The sequence below is a fragment of the Heliangelus exortis genome, chromosome 2, assembly GCF_036169615.1.
Source record: "Heliangelus exortis chromosome 2, bHelExo1.hap1, whole genome shotgun sequence".
Classification (NCBI taxonomy): domain Eukaryota; kingdom Metazoa; phylum Chordata; class Aves; order Apodiformes; family Trochilidae; genus Heliangelus; species Heliangelus exortis.
In genome coordinates this window covers 13,871,191-13,887,798 of record NC_092423.1, presented here as the reverse complement: position 1 = coordinate 13,887,798, position 16,608 = coordinate 13,871,191, and the positions used below count along the sequence as shown (strand labels likewise).

The 16,608-nt window shown below is 46.5% G+C and overlaps 1 protein-coding gene and 1 long non-coding RNA gene across 2 annotated transcripts in view; one reads left to right on the top strand and one right to left on the bottom strand.

The window, feature by feature from the left end:
* Positions 1-931: 931 nt before the first annotated feature.
* FZD8 (frizzled class receptor 8) lies at positions 932-4,728 on the bottom strand. Its single transcript, XM_071734795.1, has one exon. The coding sequence runs from the start codon at positions 3,592-3,594 to the stop codon at positions 1,588-1,590; it is 2,007 nt and encodes a 668-aa protein (XP_071590896.1). The 5' UTR covers positions 3,595-4,728; the 3' UTR covers positions 932-1,587.
* A 777-nt stretch (positions 4,729-5,505) lies between these two features.
* The window catches only part of LOC139792071 (uncharacterized), a 34,904-nt gene continuing 23,801 nt past the window's right edge, over positions 5,506-16,608 (top strand). Inside the window, exons 1-3 of the long non-coding RNA XR_011724133.1 lie at positions 5,506-6,289; positions 8,380-9,234; positions 11,970-12,212. This is a non-coding gene — a long non-coding RNA (uncharacterized lncRNA). The remainder of the gene's footprint in view (positions 6,290-8,379; positions 9,235-11,969; positions 12,213-16,608) is intronic.

The following is a 16,608-nucleotide window of genomic DNA, read 5'->3' as shown; positions in this document are numbered from 1 at the left end:
TGTTCACTAACTGTTACAAGTCTTCCTCTTAAAAAAAAAAAAAAAAAAAAAAAAAAAAAAGTCCCACATCCCTTTAATTGAAGAACTTTAAGGCTCCATGGTGGCCAATTGGTCTGCAACAAGAGGAACCAGGCAGCAGGGAAAGAAACTGCAGACTATACATCACGTTTGGCGGAGAGAAAAGATCAAAGTTTTCCCAAACTCAAAAGAAACCAAGTTCCCTACAGATTAACCCTATTCATTTAGCTCCTCTTAAAGGAATGATGTTCTGAGCCACTGGGCAGACAGGTAAAAAGTTCAACAATTGCCAAAGCATTCTTCTGCTAATTCAACAGCTTTCTGCTCAAATAAATTAGCTTAGTCCTGACAGAAGAACAATACCTTTTTTCCTTGAAAAAGGACCATATTCGATAGACAAAAGTTAAGTATGAAAGGTTAAGATGTTAGTTTAATCTGTTAAGAAGAGATTGATCTAACAAATCTCAACTTGCTTTTCCACTGTAGTGGCTCTATGAATTTAAAACATTAACCTTTTACACTTCAGTATACATCATCCAACAGTTAGGTGCTTACAGAAGTGTAGACAACCGATACTAGAAGTGTGTGCACATTCCTAAAATAGCACCCATTTTAAAAGGATACTTAACATGCCATGTGAGATGACTATTCTGTAAAGGCTCAGTTAAAGACACTGCCATCTTTCAAAAAGCAGAACTATGGTAAGGCACCTCCCAATTTTGGCAAACACTTTTTCAGAACAACTTGTTGAATAACTTTACTTCCTGTCTACATATCTCATTCATTTAACAGAAGCTGCTTTCTATTATCCAGTCATGACTGGAGCATGAATATAGTTCATGGGTTTTAGATAGTTCTATACACACAGCAGCTGGAATAACCAGAGCACGATTAGGAGCAAAGCTTGGAAAAGTCATTTATCAAAAGTCATTTTATTGACAAAATAGAATACTCATATTTGCTCTTACAGGGGTAGCCTCTAAACTTTTTTTACAAAAAAAATTTACAGACTGTATAGCTTTGGATATATACATATTTTACACATTTGTACAAGGTAACAAATAATTATATAAATACATCCTTTAATGGAGGAACCCGTATTTAGCTGGGGTGTATAATTAAGACATGTTTTGATTCAGTCTGAATTGTAAGGCATTTGCCTGGTCATCAATATCCCAAAAACCTGCAGTCCCAGCACTCTCACCTCAGGATGATGTGAGGAGGGAGGGAGGGAGGGGAAGACTCTCCCTCCCATGCGCAAAGAGCTGCTACTAGTCCAGAGTGAATCAGAAGCTGCTTTGCCTTGCCCTCTGCAAGACACGGGTGAGCCTCTACCCTCCTCTGCCAGCAAAATAATAAGCTGGCTCCTTGAAGTACATGCTCCCTGCATATGAATGGAGGGAAAGGAGGAGGGGGCTGGAGCCTGGGGCCTCTGCCAGCTGCATTGTTCTATACAAGCTGTGGCTAATAAGGACCATTAGAGGTTCATTAATGGCACCAAACAGTGAGGGGGCATTTTAGGCAGGCCAGTGTCCCTCATTCCCTAACCTTTGGCCTCTTTCCTCCTCCTCACACTTGAGACAAGGGCATCTGCTTGGGGTAGGAGACAGAGCTGGCAGTGCCTGATCTCCACGTCAGGCCAGTGCTGACATCACTGTAGAGGGAGCCACCTCCTCCAGCCCCAAGTCCTCCTGCTGCAGCAATTGTCACCTGCCCACCTGCTCCCGTGCCTGCACCCCCAGCCACGGCAGCACCTTTGCTAGCCCAGCAGCAGCGGGTACAAAGGGCCCTCCAGGACTCGAGAGTCTTGCCTGACCAGACCCAGACACCGGACGTGATGCCCACCACCAGGCACATGAAGTACTTGAGCATGAAGACAGCATAGTCAGGGCGACGGGCCTGATCGGGCTGCTGGTCACGCAGGCAGGGGCAGTTGTGCGTGGCCTCCCAGCGGGGCCGGTTGTGCTGCTCATAGAAGAGGCAGGCGACCACACTGGCAGCCGGCACAGTGTAGAGCACAGTGAAGAGGCCCAGGCGTATCATCAGCTTCTCCAGCTTGTGGGTCTTGGTGGGGCCACCCTGCTGCTTGATAACACTGCGGATGCGGAAGAGCGAGACGAAGCCGGCGAGCAGGAACATGGAGCCGATGGCCAAGTAGATGAGTAGTGGTGCTAGCACGAAGCCCCGTAAGTTCTCCAGACTCTGGTTGCCCACGTAGCAGATGCCAGCCACGGGGTCCCCGTCCACTGAGCTGAGAGCCAGCACGGCGATAGACTTGACGCTAGGGAGCAGCCAGGCGGCCAGGTGGAAGTACTGCGCGTAGCCGGCGATGGCCTCGTTGCCCCACTTCATGCCGGCAGCGAGGAACCAAGTGAGGGAGAGGATGACCCACCAGATGGAGCTGGCCATGCCGAAGAAATAGACAAGCAGGAAGACCACGGTGCACAGCGCCGGGCCGGTGCTCTCGTACCGCACGTGCTCGGCCACCGCCAGCTCCGGCTGCAGCTCGGCCGCGCCGCCCGCCGCCCCGCGCCCCCCCGCCGCTGCCGCTCCCGCCGCAGCACTGCCGCCCGCCCCCGCCGCCCCGGCCCCCGCGCCGCCCGCCCCCGCCCCGCCGCTGCACGCCACCTTCTCGTGGCCGGCCACCAGGCGCACCAGGTAGCCGAGGGAGACGAAGAGGTAGCATGCGGCCAGGAAGATGATGGGGCGCTCGGGGTACTTGAAGCGCTCCATGTCGATGAGGAAGGTGGAGACTGTGGCGAAGGTGGAGAGGAAGCAGAGCACGGACCAGAGCCCGATCCAGAAGGCGGTAAAGGCGCGCTCGTCGGGGCTGAAGTAGGGGTTGTGGCAGGGCAGGGCGCAGTTGGCGATCTGCCCCGTCTTGACGCGGTTGTAGAGCGGGTGCCGCTCGCTGGACACCGAGACCATCGGCGCCCGGCACTGGCAGCCCGGCTCGCAGGGCGGCGGCGGCCGAGGCTTTCGCGGGGCCTCGGCCGGCGGGGCGGCGGGGGGAGCCTTGGCGGGGCCGCCGGGCTTGGCGCCGCGGAGCGGGGGTTTGGCGGGCGGCGGAGCGGCTGTGGTGAGGTCCGTGCGGTTGTAGTCCATGCAGAGCGTGTCCGGGCTGCCCTGCTCGGGGAGGCGGTCACAGCGCATCCTGTCTGGCCAGGCGAAGCCGTACTGGCGCATGAGCGGGGCGCAGCCGGCCTTGGCCCGCTCGCAGACGCTGCGGCAAGGCGGCAGCGGCTTCTTGTAGTCCTCCAGGCAGATGGGGGTGTACATGCTACAGAGGAAGAAGCGCAGGTCGCTGGAGCACTGAATCTCCACCAGCGGCCAGAACTGGTGCACCTCCAGCCCGGCCTCGTCCTGCGTGTCGTGGTTGAACTGGTTGGGCATGTAGGTGTAGTTGTAGCCGATGCCCTTGCAGAGGGGCACGGTGATCTCCTGGCACGACAGCTCCTTGGCCGAGGATGATGATGATGAGGACGCGGCGGCCGAGGCAGCGGCGCAGCCGGCGCGCTGCAGCACGGACAGAGCGGCGAGCAGCGAGGTGATTTCCAACAGGTAACTCCACTCCATGCTCGGCGGCGGGCGGCGGCCCCGGCTCTTCTCCCGTCCCACTCAGCAGCCACAGGGAGCGCGGCGCCACAGCACCCCTCGCCCCGGCTACCCCTCTGGGGGGCGGAGAGCAGCCCCCACCGTGCCGGCCGCAGGTGAGAGGACTCGCAGCCCCCGCGGGGCTCCGTCTCCCGGGAGGGAGACGGCCCCGCGGAAACCCGGTGAGGAGGAGCCGCCGGCGAACGCTCGCGCGGCACCGGAGGAGGGGGAGTCCGCTCAAGGAAGGTCCCTCAGCCGCCGTCGCATCGCTCCTCGCGGAACTCGCTGCGCAGGGGGGGTTGTCGCCTCTCTCGCCGCTGCTCCAGCGCCGGCCGGGCACAGAGCGGCTGTGGCGGCAGAGAAGTTTCGCCGTCAGCGCCCGCGCGGCGCGGTCAAGATGGCCGAGGCGTCCTGGGGACCAGGCGGTGCGCGCCCCGCGGCGCCGGAGTCCCACCGCCCCGTGCGGGCGGGCAGCGGGGAGGCCGGTACTGGGGCGGCCGGAGCGGCTCCTCCTGCTGTCCGCCCGAGCGCCGGGCTTTGCAGGCTACCACCAGCCGGCCGTTCCTCACTCTCCGCCGCCTCCTCCTTCTCCACTGCCGGCGGGGTGAGCCGGGCACCCGGGCCGCGATCGGGCCACCTGATCCACGGGTCGAACGCGGCAGCAGCTCCACACAACTTCTCGTTCTCCAGCCCCAGCAGCGCCGCTCCGGCCACCGCGCTCTCATGAATATTTATAGCGAGCGCCGCCAGGCCCCGCCTCCATCGCCCCGGCCGCCTATCAGCCAGGCCCAGGCAGGGGGTAGGGGGGGTGGCCTCAGCCCTCCTTAAGGTAGAGCCGGAGTCTGGCAGTGGCGCTGCAGGAGCTGCTTGGTCCCCTTCAGCTGCAGGGGACGTGGCCGTGGCTTTTCTCTGCGTTGGTCAGGCTCCTGCCCGCACGGGATGGTGCTGTTCTGCACTGTGAAATGCTCCCTGCCGGGCGTGTGGGCTGCGACAAGGCAGCACCGCTCAAGGCTGCTGCAAGGCACTTCTGTTGCCTTGCGAGGGTTCTGGTCAAGTCAGGTTCACTCCAGCAGCAGTTCAGCCACTGCCCGGGGTCTCCCCGGGAGGGGTTTTCTATGCAAGCGAGGAGATCCGCGGGAGTTTCCCGCCTGTGGAAGTTTGAGCAGTGCAAGCGTTGGTTGCCTCTCAGCTTGAGCTGTGTGAGTTGCTCCGGGACCGAGTGCTACACGTGCTCGTGAAAGCGAGAGCGTGGCGAAGCCGGGGGCCGAGACCCGGCCTGGCCACGGGTCTCTGCGTCCCCGGTCACCCTCTGCGCGGCTACACACGTGTACGCTGCAGTCTGAAACGCGATGTTGGTGGTTTACTACCAGGGGTCACGGCTAAGGCTGGAGAGCGGGGCAGGGATTATGAAATTAGTAAAACCGGGATTCCTGGCACGCAGTTGCGTGTACAAGCGTGTTTGCCAGGCAAGGCAGCTTTGTAACTGGTGGGCTGGCGGGCATCCATCCGCACACGGGGAGCAGCCAGCAGCTCAAGCGCCCCGTAGGACGGCCCCGCGACCCGGCAGGTGAACGCTTTCCTCGGCCGGGACACCGATGAGGCAGCTCCCGCTGCAGCTGTACGCAACCTGTCGGTCCGAACCGCTGTCTCTCTGGACAGGGAGGGACCGACGTCCTGCTCGGCGGCCTCCGGTGGGCGCACACAGCTCGCTCACGACTGCTGCTGGAGACTTGACCCACCCGCGGCCCAGTCGGAGTTTCGGGCGTCCGGTTCCCACTGGGCCGCGGCTCCCCGAGCTTTCGCGTCAGGCTGGAGGCGGTGCAGCCACCGAGGACTGGATGACCCGCCCGTGCCGACTTACGAGGGTCCACCACCGGCCCCTGCCGCGGCAGAAGAGCCGCTGCGCCTCCCGCCTGAAGCGCAGCGCGGTGCCTCCCGCCGGTGGGGCCGCCCCGCGGGAAGCCTTGAGGGCCTGAGGGCACCGAGGCGCCACGCGCTCTCTTCGCCCCCCGCGCAGGCGCCGCCGCAGAAGGCCGCGGGCTGCCCCTTGGGCCAGGCGGGGACCGCTGCCCTCCGCTCCCTGGGGCCATGGGGTTGGTCCCGAGAAGGTTTTCCCCCCACCCGCTCCGGGCCAGGGATAGGGGTTCGTCTGCCTTTCCGTATCGGACCACCTTAAGGGGAGCGGCGGCGGGCGCGGGCTGGGAGCGCGGCGGGGCCGTCCCGGGGGGTTGTCGTCCTCCCAGGACGGGGCGTTTGTTTGTTAATTGACGCGCTGTTGCGCTTCGCGCTTGTGTGGAGCTCACGCTGAGGCTGTAATGACTGTAATCTCGGGAACACGCCGCTCGGGGAGCCGGCGGGGTGGCGGCGCGGCGGGGTTTATCTTCTGGCGGCGTGAAATTTTGTGATTCGGCGGGTTCCAAACCGGGAGCGGCAGAGCTGGAGCGGGTGGGGGGCAGCGAGCCCGCCCCGGGGGGCGGTGCGGGGCGGCGAAGCGGGCGCCGGGAGGAAATTGAACGCGTGAGGCAAAACAAAAAAAGCAATCCCAAGTTTGTTGGCTGTGCTAACAGGAGGCTCTCCACTCCCCTCTGTCTCTCCATGTAAATGAGCACACGGATTACCTCGGGAGGAGGAAATGGGCAATAATGGGGCAATAAACGCGTTTACTGGGTAATCACAGGTAATTTGCAAAACCTCTTTCGACCCCAGCGCCCACCTGAAGGAAGGTTTTGCGTTCAGAGGTGACAAGAGAAGTGCTTGGAGGACGTGGCCGTGCTCCCCCGGGTGTCACATCCCGGGATGTGTAATAAAAAATCCCACTACAACGTCTATGTTGTAAATTCTGATCAAAATCAATACTTTTCCAAAAGCGTCTGAGGGTTATTTTAGTGCTTAATTTAGCTAATATCCTACAGAAAAGTGTTAGGAGATTGAACAATTCACAGTGAGGAAAAACAGAATGAAAAATTTGTCATCTGGCTGAGATCTCTGTGACTGACAGGGGTTTAAAAAGTCTCTTTCCAGTCCTGGATGTGATGCTCCATTTTAAGAATTGAATGTTACGCTGCTAGCGGCTTGAAGAATACCTTATTTTAAAATCTCTACAAAACGTATAGAAGTCTAGTCAGGAGAGCTGGGTGAGCCTGTAAATTACCGCTCTGTCAGGCTTCCCATTGCCTGTTACAAAGTACCTTTTTACGCTGAACTTAAACACTACACTACCGAGACAGCAGATGTGAGGGGATGTCTTCCAAAAGCAACACAGATGCTGTAAAATTTCCATTGCAATATTTCAGCAAGGAAACTCAGGAGACATGCTGAATGCTACAGTTTAGAATTACACTATAACTCTCCTAGAAATAAGAGAATACTAAGTTTCTCAACAGTACCTTTGGCTTCATTTTTACTGTCGTTCATCTGCTCTTGTTTTCTTACATTATGAGAAGAGATGCAACACAAAGATACTGTGTGTCTTGAAGCTGTTTATTAATGACATACTTGGAAATACGGAACTTTTTGACAATTTAGCAGTGACTGCATATCCGAACTCCCGAGTAAGACCATGATAATTTTTGAAATTATCTTTCAGGTATATAAAATGGCACAGCTGTGGGGAGGTTGCTTTACTTTATGTGAGTGAAAAGCAGCCTGGATAGCTCAAGGCTGTGGAATCACAGACCATTGTGTGTTCCCCATGTACTGAGACTTCCCTGAAGTCAGAAGAAGTACTGAGATGTAGGAATCAAAGGTCAAGTCTTTAAAATGGTTGGTGTGTTTATTCCGGAAAATACAGCAGCTGCTTTTTCTGAAAAGCTGAGCTTTGCTATAACAGTACAGATTACTTCAGAGCACTTTTTGTAGGGATTTCAAGCCAGATGTCCAGTCATCAAATCATGCAGAAGCATAAAGCTAGTAAAATGTTACAGATGCTACAACCTTTTGCAAACTTGTAGATTTGACAGCAAATAACACTTCTGCAAGTCTCTGTTACCACAGATACTCATTTAGTATGGCCTCTCTAACATAAGTTTAATTTTTGTGTGCATATAAAGTTTTGCATTTAAGATAATATGGACAACACCAAAGCAGGTAATGATAACTAGGGTATTTTATCTTGAAATGAATAAATTAGTAAAGTTTTCGTTTGGTTGGTTTGGGGTTTTTTTTGGTTTCTTTGTTTTACCAGAAAGAAAAATACCACACAAAATCTAGGATTTAAAATGATATTTTTAAATTGGAAAATACAAATGTTTATTTTATAAGATTGAAAAAACTGCTTTTTAATTCCCACCTAATGTTCTCCAATAAATTTTATTGTGGCATTGTCTGCCTTGGATAGGTCAATGAACAATGCTTTTATTAAAATGTTTGAAAAGAACTCAGTCCATGGAAATTGTTCAAATAATCTTGTTAGAATGAAGCTTTGAAGGCAGTAATTTCATGGATTAAATCCAGAAGGGGCTGTCTAAGATTACCTCCTTCCTATTGCAGGCCACAGAGCTTTATCCAGAGAGTATCTACACAAATACTGGTTAGCTACAAGACGTAGGGGATTTTTGCATGGCCAGTACATGAAACAACACTATGAAACTAGAAACTGAGGACCTTTTTGAGGACAAGATAAATAGGAGTAGAAAGAAAGAATATTTTACCAGGCAAGTTAGTAGACAGTGTAAGGTGGAATTGTGTCATCTTACTGTGTTCAGGTTTTTTTTCAGTTAGAAATTAGAGAAACCTTTCCAATCCATCCTTTTCTCTCACGTTCCACAGGTATTCCAGAACTGAGGAACATGATGGACATTCCAGATGTTGGAAGGAACACATTGATTTGTGCTTCCATAAGTCTGTGGATTACAGCATGCATATATATCTTGTATTTTGGTAGATATTTTTCCTTAAAAACCAAATAAAATTAAATGGCATTGACACCTCATCTGAGGCAGCCTGTATTTTATTGTGATTCTTGAGAACTATTTGCAGACAAAATCAATATTCTTCTTCCATATTTTCAGAGATGTTGGATTGGCTTGTGGATGGGCCGTGGTGCTGCTGCTGTTCAGTGAGACATGAGAGAGCCTTTAGGCAAAAAGAAAGTAGGCTGAGTACAATATGCTGCAGTACTTCTCACAGCTTCTGGAGAGCTTCTGGAGAGCTGTGAGAAAGTGTCAGAGAAGGAGGAGAAACTCCAGGAAAAGTATTTTTCTGTCCAAAAAAGAAGAATGACTGTGTGATTAAGCGGTGCTGTGTTCTGAGGCTTGCTCCAACAGTGAAGTGGCAGGTTGTGGCCCTCGAAGTGGCTGGAGGATTTTCTGCTGGACATAGAAGCAGACTATGGTTAGGTATCTTGAGGTTGCTTTGGATGTCTGGGCTTTACTAGAGAAGCAGCATGAGCAGCTGATTTGAGCATAGGTCAGTGGGAATAGCAGTTTAGTATGAGAGTAGTGTAAGACCAACAGGTATTGAAGGTTTTACCATTATTATCCAACACTATGCAGTTGATGATCAGGCTGCAGTATATTGTCTCTCTCAGTGTAATTGTATATTGCCTCATTTCTCATTAGTGACAATGCAGGAGAAAGGAGTGCAAGGAAATACTGACTGTAAGGATCATGAAAGAAAGTAAGTGTTCTTGAGGGTAATATTTAATTTTCCTTACTATTATTTTAAAATTTTTGTCCATTATTTAGCAATCTTTATTTATAATCTTATCTGTGCTACAGATTGTAATACCTTGTTGTATGATGTTTCACACATGATAAATCCTGTCAATTTTAGACAGATTGTCCTGAGTTAAACAGTCCATTGATTCATTGTCATGGTATTTGGAAAATCATACAAATATCGTGCAGTTAAATTGCTAACTACATTGAGTATGTAGGGCTGTAGTTATTAATGTTGTCTTCCTCTGACTGCCCAGCTAACCATTAATTTACTTTCTGGCAACTGCTAGAACATTAGTATGTAAATACACTCTTGAACCTCAGAGAGTTTACATGGATCCAGGTTGGCAAGGGGAGGTCCTGAAAGTCAAAATTGTCCACACCTCTAGCACACCAGTGATATCTGCCATCATATTTACAGTTCTCTCTCTCCATGCTCCATCAACATGTTGTTAATGCTCATGTATACTTAATGACACGTGGTTACCCCTAGCATGGGTTGAGAAGGCAATTTGGTCAGTCTTCAGTTTTGGAGACCTCAGTTTTAACAACTTGGGTGTAAACCCATGCAAAGCTTCTAGTAAATAGTCACTAGCTACAGGATTGTCAGCTGGCATAGCTGATGGAGTGGTAGCCACCTGGGGCTTCCAAATAAAAGTTGCAATCTGGCCTTAAGATTGTATTGCATGCATGAATGTGGTGTTCAGTGTCAGGTCTACTGTAGGAATTAGGAGGCATCTATCTATTAACTTGACCTCCTCCAGTCTGTGGCATCTATATTTAGGTTAGGTGATAGTGGACAGGGTAATAGCACAAATAACTCTTACCAACTCTGTGTATCAGTGCTGGCAAGGAAGAATCCCGACAGAGGAGCTGGGGAGTGCAGGGTTCTCTCATGTACCGTACATCAAAGTGGCTCAGTTGCCACACTGCAAGGAGCCGTGGCACTCCTGGCTAGAAATCTATCCCAGCCTGTGTGCAGCTCTCTGCTTCCTGATCCAGCCTTGTGGAAGCAGACGTGAAAAAAATAGCTATGAAAGGCTTTGAGCTAAGGATCTGCAGTAGGCTAGTCTGGGCTACCTGACTTGATGCAGAGACAAGATTAGGCAGCATAGTCCACTTTGTCTTACTAACTTTTGCATAAACTATATGGAGACATAAGCTTATGTGTATGCCCTCTCACATACTCTAAATTAATGAGAAGTTAATGAGGTGGTGCACTTATGAGTAAGAAGTGAACTGAAAGAAAAATGAGACTTTCATTGAAAGGTATGGATAAGGATAAAACCCAGACAGGAGAGAGTGAAACCATATAACTGATTTGAAGAAGAACGTGTGTCATTAAATCCTTGAACAAAACAAAGTTGTTCATAAATTCTAACACTACTTTTTGCACCTCAGTAATGGCATAATTGAAGGAACTAATGTTTTGCATGCATATTTGATGTAGACATTTTTTAAGTGTCACTGTTTCCAATCCCAGCTTTTTATGAAGGATGCAGAGTGGTAATTTTTAAAATATTGAATCATCAAAATCACCCTGAGAAATTATTACTGAATTTACTCAGTGCCCTGGAGTTAAAATGGAAACAACAAACATATCTTTCATCACTCATTTTGAATATTTCTTCTTTGTATTTCACTTACACTAAACAAATTTTTTATCTCTAGGGTTAGATCCTGACTATCTTTCACTGTGTTAATTTTGCTGGGACAACACATAAGTGGCTGGTGATTCCAAATATGAATAAGGATGGCAGGCTTGGGCATGTGGTAATTTTTATGAATAAATTTGCCTCAAGAATGACAAGCCATGTTAACACTTTTCACTTTATAACATTAGACAGTCAAAGATGTTAACTTTGTGCAGGGAATCAGCACTAGGCAGTGTTTGGAGCTGCTTATGGGGAGCTCTCAGGTGTCAAGCCTCAGTAGAAACTCACTTTTAAAAACATTTATCTATTTCTATTTTGCTTTCAGTGCAGAGGGATGTAATTGTTTGGCAGGAAAGAGCCACAAGGGAAGAGATGGAATTGAGAAATTTAGTTCTAACATTATACCTGTAGTTGGGTGCTTCCCTGTCTTGGTCTGGTCAGAGCCTATTTCTGGGTGAAAGCCTTTCAATTCTTCCAGTGAATTGTGGGGTTCTAAGAAAATGGGTGATAATAGCCATTATGGGATAGCTGTTACTCTCACTTTTTGTTGTATTGTTTTTATTAAATCTATCCTTCTGGTTAATTCACTGAATTAGAGAGTCCTGAAAGGGAATGATAAATGCAATATCTCGTTTACTTGCCACTTTGCCAATTTTGCTATGCAGAGTATTTTGTATTACAGATTTTTAACTAGGAAGCATGGTCATTGTTTGATTCTTAGCTTCATCCTTTGCTTTTGTATGTTAGGCTGCTTGGTCTGCTATAACTTTGGGCTCATACACAAAGTTATCCCATCTAATAAGCCTTTACTGGTTTTGTTTAATTTTAGCTCCTTAGCTTTTGAACAGTCCTGCTGACAGGAAACTTTGTAACATTTTACTGTGGTTTAAAGTTTTTCTGATTTGTGTGTATGGGGGTGGGTGCAGATGCTAGGTTTCAATCTTTAGGTCAATGAATGCTTGCTTGACCCCTGAAATTTTCTCTATGATTTTTTAATCAAAAACTACAAAGTTTTTTTCATTTTTGTCTTAATTTTCTAGAAAAGAATTACATGCTTTACAGAATTCAGAGGACTGGAAGGCTTTATCTGAAAACTAAATCTTCGTGATTTGAAAAATATTGGCTGTAGTCCTCCTCTGACATTATTGCCTGGGTGTCTGCTGGTCCTGTTCTGCAAGGCTGAGGCTGCCTGCCACCTTCAACACTGCTATGGTCTTTTTCCTTTGGGAAAGTGCTGGAAGTAGGAAATGCCTTGAAGTGACTTGTTGTAGCAGTTGTCATTTAAATGGTAAGTCTAGTTGATAGACGATATTTGGCACGTAAAGCAGGTTAGCCACTGGTTTACTGAAGTATTAGTAATAATGTGACACTAGCATTTCTTAATAACATTTTATATTTTCAATTAAAATATTTTGTTTTTTAAGTTTGACTTTTTGGTAATAAAAGTATACTTGCAGAAGCACATATGTAGATATAACAAAGAAAAAAAAAAATCCAGCCAAAAAGGTTGTAGCTTAAAGCCTCATTTTCCAACAAAAATAGATGCAGTGGAAAATTTTCAAGCAGTCCTATATTTAACCTCTTTGGATCGAAATTCAGTTGCTGGGCTGAGGGAGGCTCACAGAGGGTTTTTTGCTGCTTTTGTTAGGGTGTCTGTTTTTTCAGTCATGACATCTGCTTGCTTTTCCAGCTATATTCAACCTTGTTATAATTCTTACTATTCCAACATTTTACTGTGTGCAGAACACTAGTTCCCACTGGACTCAGCTTGCTGGGATATGTACAAACTCAAAGTTTCTTTCAAGGGGTGTGTCAATCTTACTTTTTGTTTTAGCTGGGCTTTAATAAGCCAGTGTGAGTAGCTGTATCCACTAAACACTGGATGAGCACAAGACATATCACCTATGTAATGCAGTTTTTAGTTCTTTGCCCAAGGTAGCTTTGCTTTGGGATGTTGTGGATGCAGTGTGTGTGAATTTAAGGGGTAATGGGCTAAGTGCTTTAGAGAGAAGGCTCATTGTGCAAGCTAAACAGATAGATCACATCAGTCTCAGGAATTCCAGAGAGGAATATAGTTGAAAGCAGGGGAGTTATTCAGGGAAAATAGTATATTTGATTTCTTTGCTCATGCTCTTTTCTCTTGGCTCTGACTTGCAGCTGCTTTTGGAAGCAGGCTACTGAGCTACTTTTAATCTGAATTGGCATAGCCATCCTTGGGTAAGGAGAAGTACACTGATAAATGAGTAAGTGTGCCTATTGGCAATCTGCAATTCAGCAAAATTTACCAGAAATTAAACTTCTTCCTCCAAGAAAAGTGTAAGCCAACCACAAAAGATAGGCTCCTGGGGACAGAGAGTTTCATCTGAATAGGTTGGAATTCTGGAGTCTCAAGCTTCTGATTTTTGTTTTCAGTTTTGCCACCTCCCTTTCTCTTTCATTTCTTCTTGTAGCAGTAAGAATTTGCCACAACTCTCTTAAATACAAACCTGAGCCTTTTCCAGTGTTCTTCCAGAGGTGGTGGGTACAACATTAGTGCAAGACTCCTGCAGAGTTCACTGGATGTTGAATTAATACAAGACGAGAAAACAAAGTGAATATTGAAATTCAGGGAGGAAAATTGTTAATATGACCTACATTAGTTTTAATACGTGTTATGTTCTGTCATTAGTTCAGTGTTAGAATGCAGTTTGTAGCCAGAATCTGTCAGTAACTGGCAACATATGGTGTTTCTTATGGAAAAGTTGATTGTTATTCTTTATTGGTTGTTTTGCGTCTTAGCACTCTTGCAGAAATATCTAACCAGATATTTTGTTCTCATGGCAATTCAATTTAGATTGCTTTATGACTGCTAAGAAGTACTATGCTTTTTTAGCATTAAGGATCAAATCTGTAAATGAGCATGTGCTTAGAGTTTTGTAAGGCAGCAGCAATTTTTTTTTCTATATTTTTAATAAACTCTTCAGAATTTTACTATTGCCTGAAAGTAGATCTAGTCATATCTAGTCATACACCTGTATACTTAAGGTGTACTTATACTTGGTAGTTATATTGACCAAAATAGGTTGGGTCTCATTTCTTTTCATGACAGGGCATGCATTTTTCCTTCAAATTTCTGTCAGCAGAATTTGATTATAGCACATCGTCAGCTGATGATCAGTAATTTCCCTCTTCCTTGTCGTTATTTTAGATTTTCATTAAATATTTGAAAGAGAAGATAATAGCCAGACAACATCTGAAAAGAAGAAATAGTTTGAGTAGTGTTGAGAAAGAGATTCATCATTCTACTATCAAAATTGTGGTGTAAAAGTGGATGGAGAATGGAAAGGGCAATACTGAAGTATAAGAATGAGCTCCTATTGAACTATTCTCCAGCTGTTCCTGTGTGGAATCCAGATTTTTTTTGAAGCATAGTGCTACACAGTCAATTAACTGGACTTCAAGCAATCATTTTATAAGGAAGAAATTTTAATACATTAGAATTCATGAGTTGGAAAAATTAGCAAAAAATTATGTCCAAGTTTTCCTAAAAAAAGCACTGGAAGTATGTAAACTCTTTTAGAATTAACTTAGAAATTTTGTGAAGTGAAAGGAGAGATTGTAATCCTGTCTCTAAAGCGTGTCAAGAATAGTGAGTGCAGTGCAACCTCTCTCACATCATCTGTATGCCTTAATCTGAGTCTTAATGATAGTGGCGAGAAGTGAGAATCAAGTAGAGTTGCCAAATCTGTCCACCCTTTTAAAAATGGAAGAACTGTGGGAAGTAATTGGGTGTGAAATAAACGTGTTCAGAAGTAATTGGACTGAGACTGTTAAATTTCTTTCACTTAAGTAGTAGATAGTAACTACTTAAACTTCAAGGAAAAAGGAAGATTGCATCCTGCAAAACTTTCGCATGCAAAATAGTCTATCCTCATATCCTGGTTACTTTCAAGAATTGGCTTGTGTGAGAAAAGGTTTGTAAATTGGGTCTTTAAATGGGACAGGGAATTAGCAAACAAAGTCCATTTTGCAGTGGGAGTTAACTTTTTGGAGTATAGGGCAGAGAATGGACAATGAATATCTCCATCTTTTCAATGTTCATACTATCAAAACTGTTTTTATTAGGTAACCCTTTATTGGCAGACAATTTGTGAGAGTCAGTGAAAGAAAATTCTATGTTAAAATGCATATGAAGAATCTCATGTCAAAACCCAGAGAGTTTAGGGGGTGTATCTTCTACAGGTGTAGGAAATTATGAGAGTAAATTGTTTCTGTGCTCTAAAGGCCTAATTGTTGTTGTGTATGTCAGCCTCTTGTCAGTTTTATACAGCTTTCTCACTGGTGTTTTTGAAACAGACAGTATTTTATAAGGCTCACTACTTTAAATTGTGATATAAGAAATAGTTCTTAGTTTTATGGGTAGTAAAGCTAAATAGCATAATTTCCACTTTTAAGTAAGTTGCTTCATTCTGTGTGTAAAACAAAGTAGCTTCAATATGCTTGGTTTTGTAATTAATAAATGTGGAGTTGATCAAAAATATCTTCCCTCGTATGGAGACTAGATTAGACTGTGTTACAGAATAATAATATAGTAATGCTTTCCTTAAAAGAGTACAAAAGCATAATCTGGGTTTCAACTGACGTTTATTGACACAGAGCATCAGTTGGGAGCCCCATCAAACTTCCTGTTCTTTTCTGCTTACCACCTCCTGCTTTTATTTACAGTCAGCATATCTGTTAATTAGCCTCAGGTACAGCCAGTTCTTCTAAGAAGATCTCTTGTCTTCCTGGTGATGGCCCCATGAGGTGACCATGTACACACAGTCTGTGAGTGAATTAATCTTTAACTCATTCATTTCAGTCCTGATTCTGAAATGTTTAACTGCTGGCTTGGTTTCCTACTCTGAAATCTTACTTGGAAAATTATGGACCTTGACTCCTATTGACTTCAATGTCCTGAACACATCCCAGTGAGCTCTCAGCATCTTGTACTTACCTCACTGGAAGTCATTTGTTCTTGTGTTTTTTGGTTTGCTGTGATTGGACTGGAATGCAGATAACTTGTTGGTGGCTTCCAGGTAAATGGTCTGTATCACTGAGGCTACTTATCTAGTTTTCATTGCACTTTTGGAGAATAAAATTACCCCTCTGCTTCCTCAGTTATATGTCATGCAATATCTGAATGCAGCATTTTGCAAAAAAATCTGATGTAACAGTGCAACACCTGGATCTCACAAGGGGTACTTTGTTCCATTCCATTTTAGAGAGTCTCACCAACCTCCATGAGACCTTTTGATGATACTGAGCTGTTTATAGCCACATCCTCCATGCTAGATGTTGTGGTCTTGTGCACTGTTCTCACAGCTTGTTTGTTAGAGAAGAAAAAAGTTTCAGTTATATTTGCAGGAAAAATTCAGGAGCATGATTCAGAGATCTGGGCAAGTCTACAAGGTGTGCTAGAAGTGTTCTGAGAGGTATGAGCTGATCTGTGCATCTCACTGGGGTGTTAGAAATCTTGTAATTTCATTGTTAATGGTTGTGGGGTTTTTAATCTGAAACCAAAGAAAAGAATGTCTGGAATGCTTATCTGCATAATCAACTCTAGGAAATTTCTTAAAGTCATGGCCAAGTTCCTTACTTTTGCCAGAATGCCATTTATTCCTTCTCCACCCTCCAGCTGAGGAGTAGCCAAACTCTAAAGACCT

What these genes read in the sequence shown, in the direction of transcription:
- FZD8 (XM_071734795.1), bottom strand. Translation starts at nt 3,594, where the DNA reads ATGGAGTGGAGTTACCTGTTGGAAATCACCTCGCTGCTCGCCGCTCTG.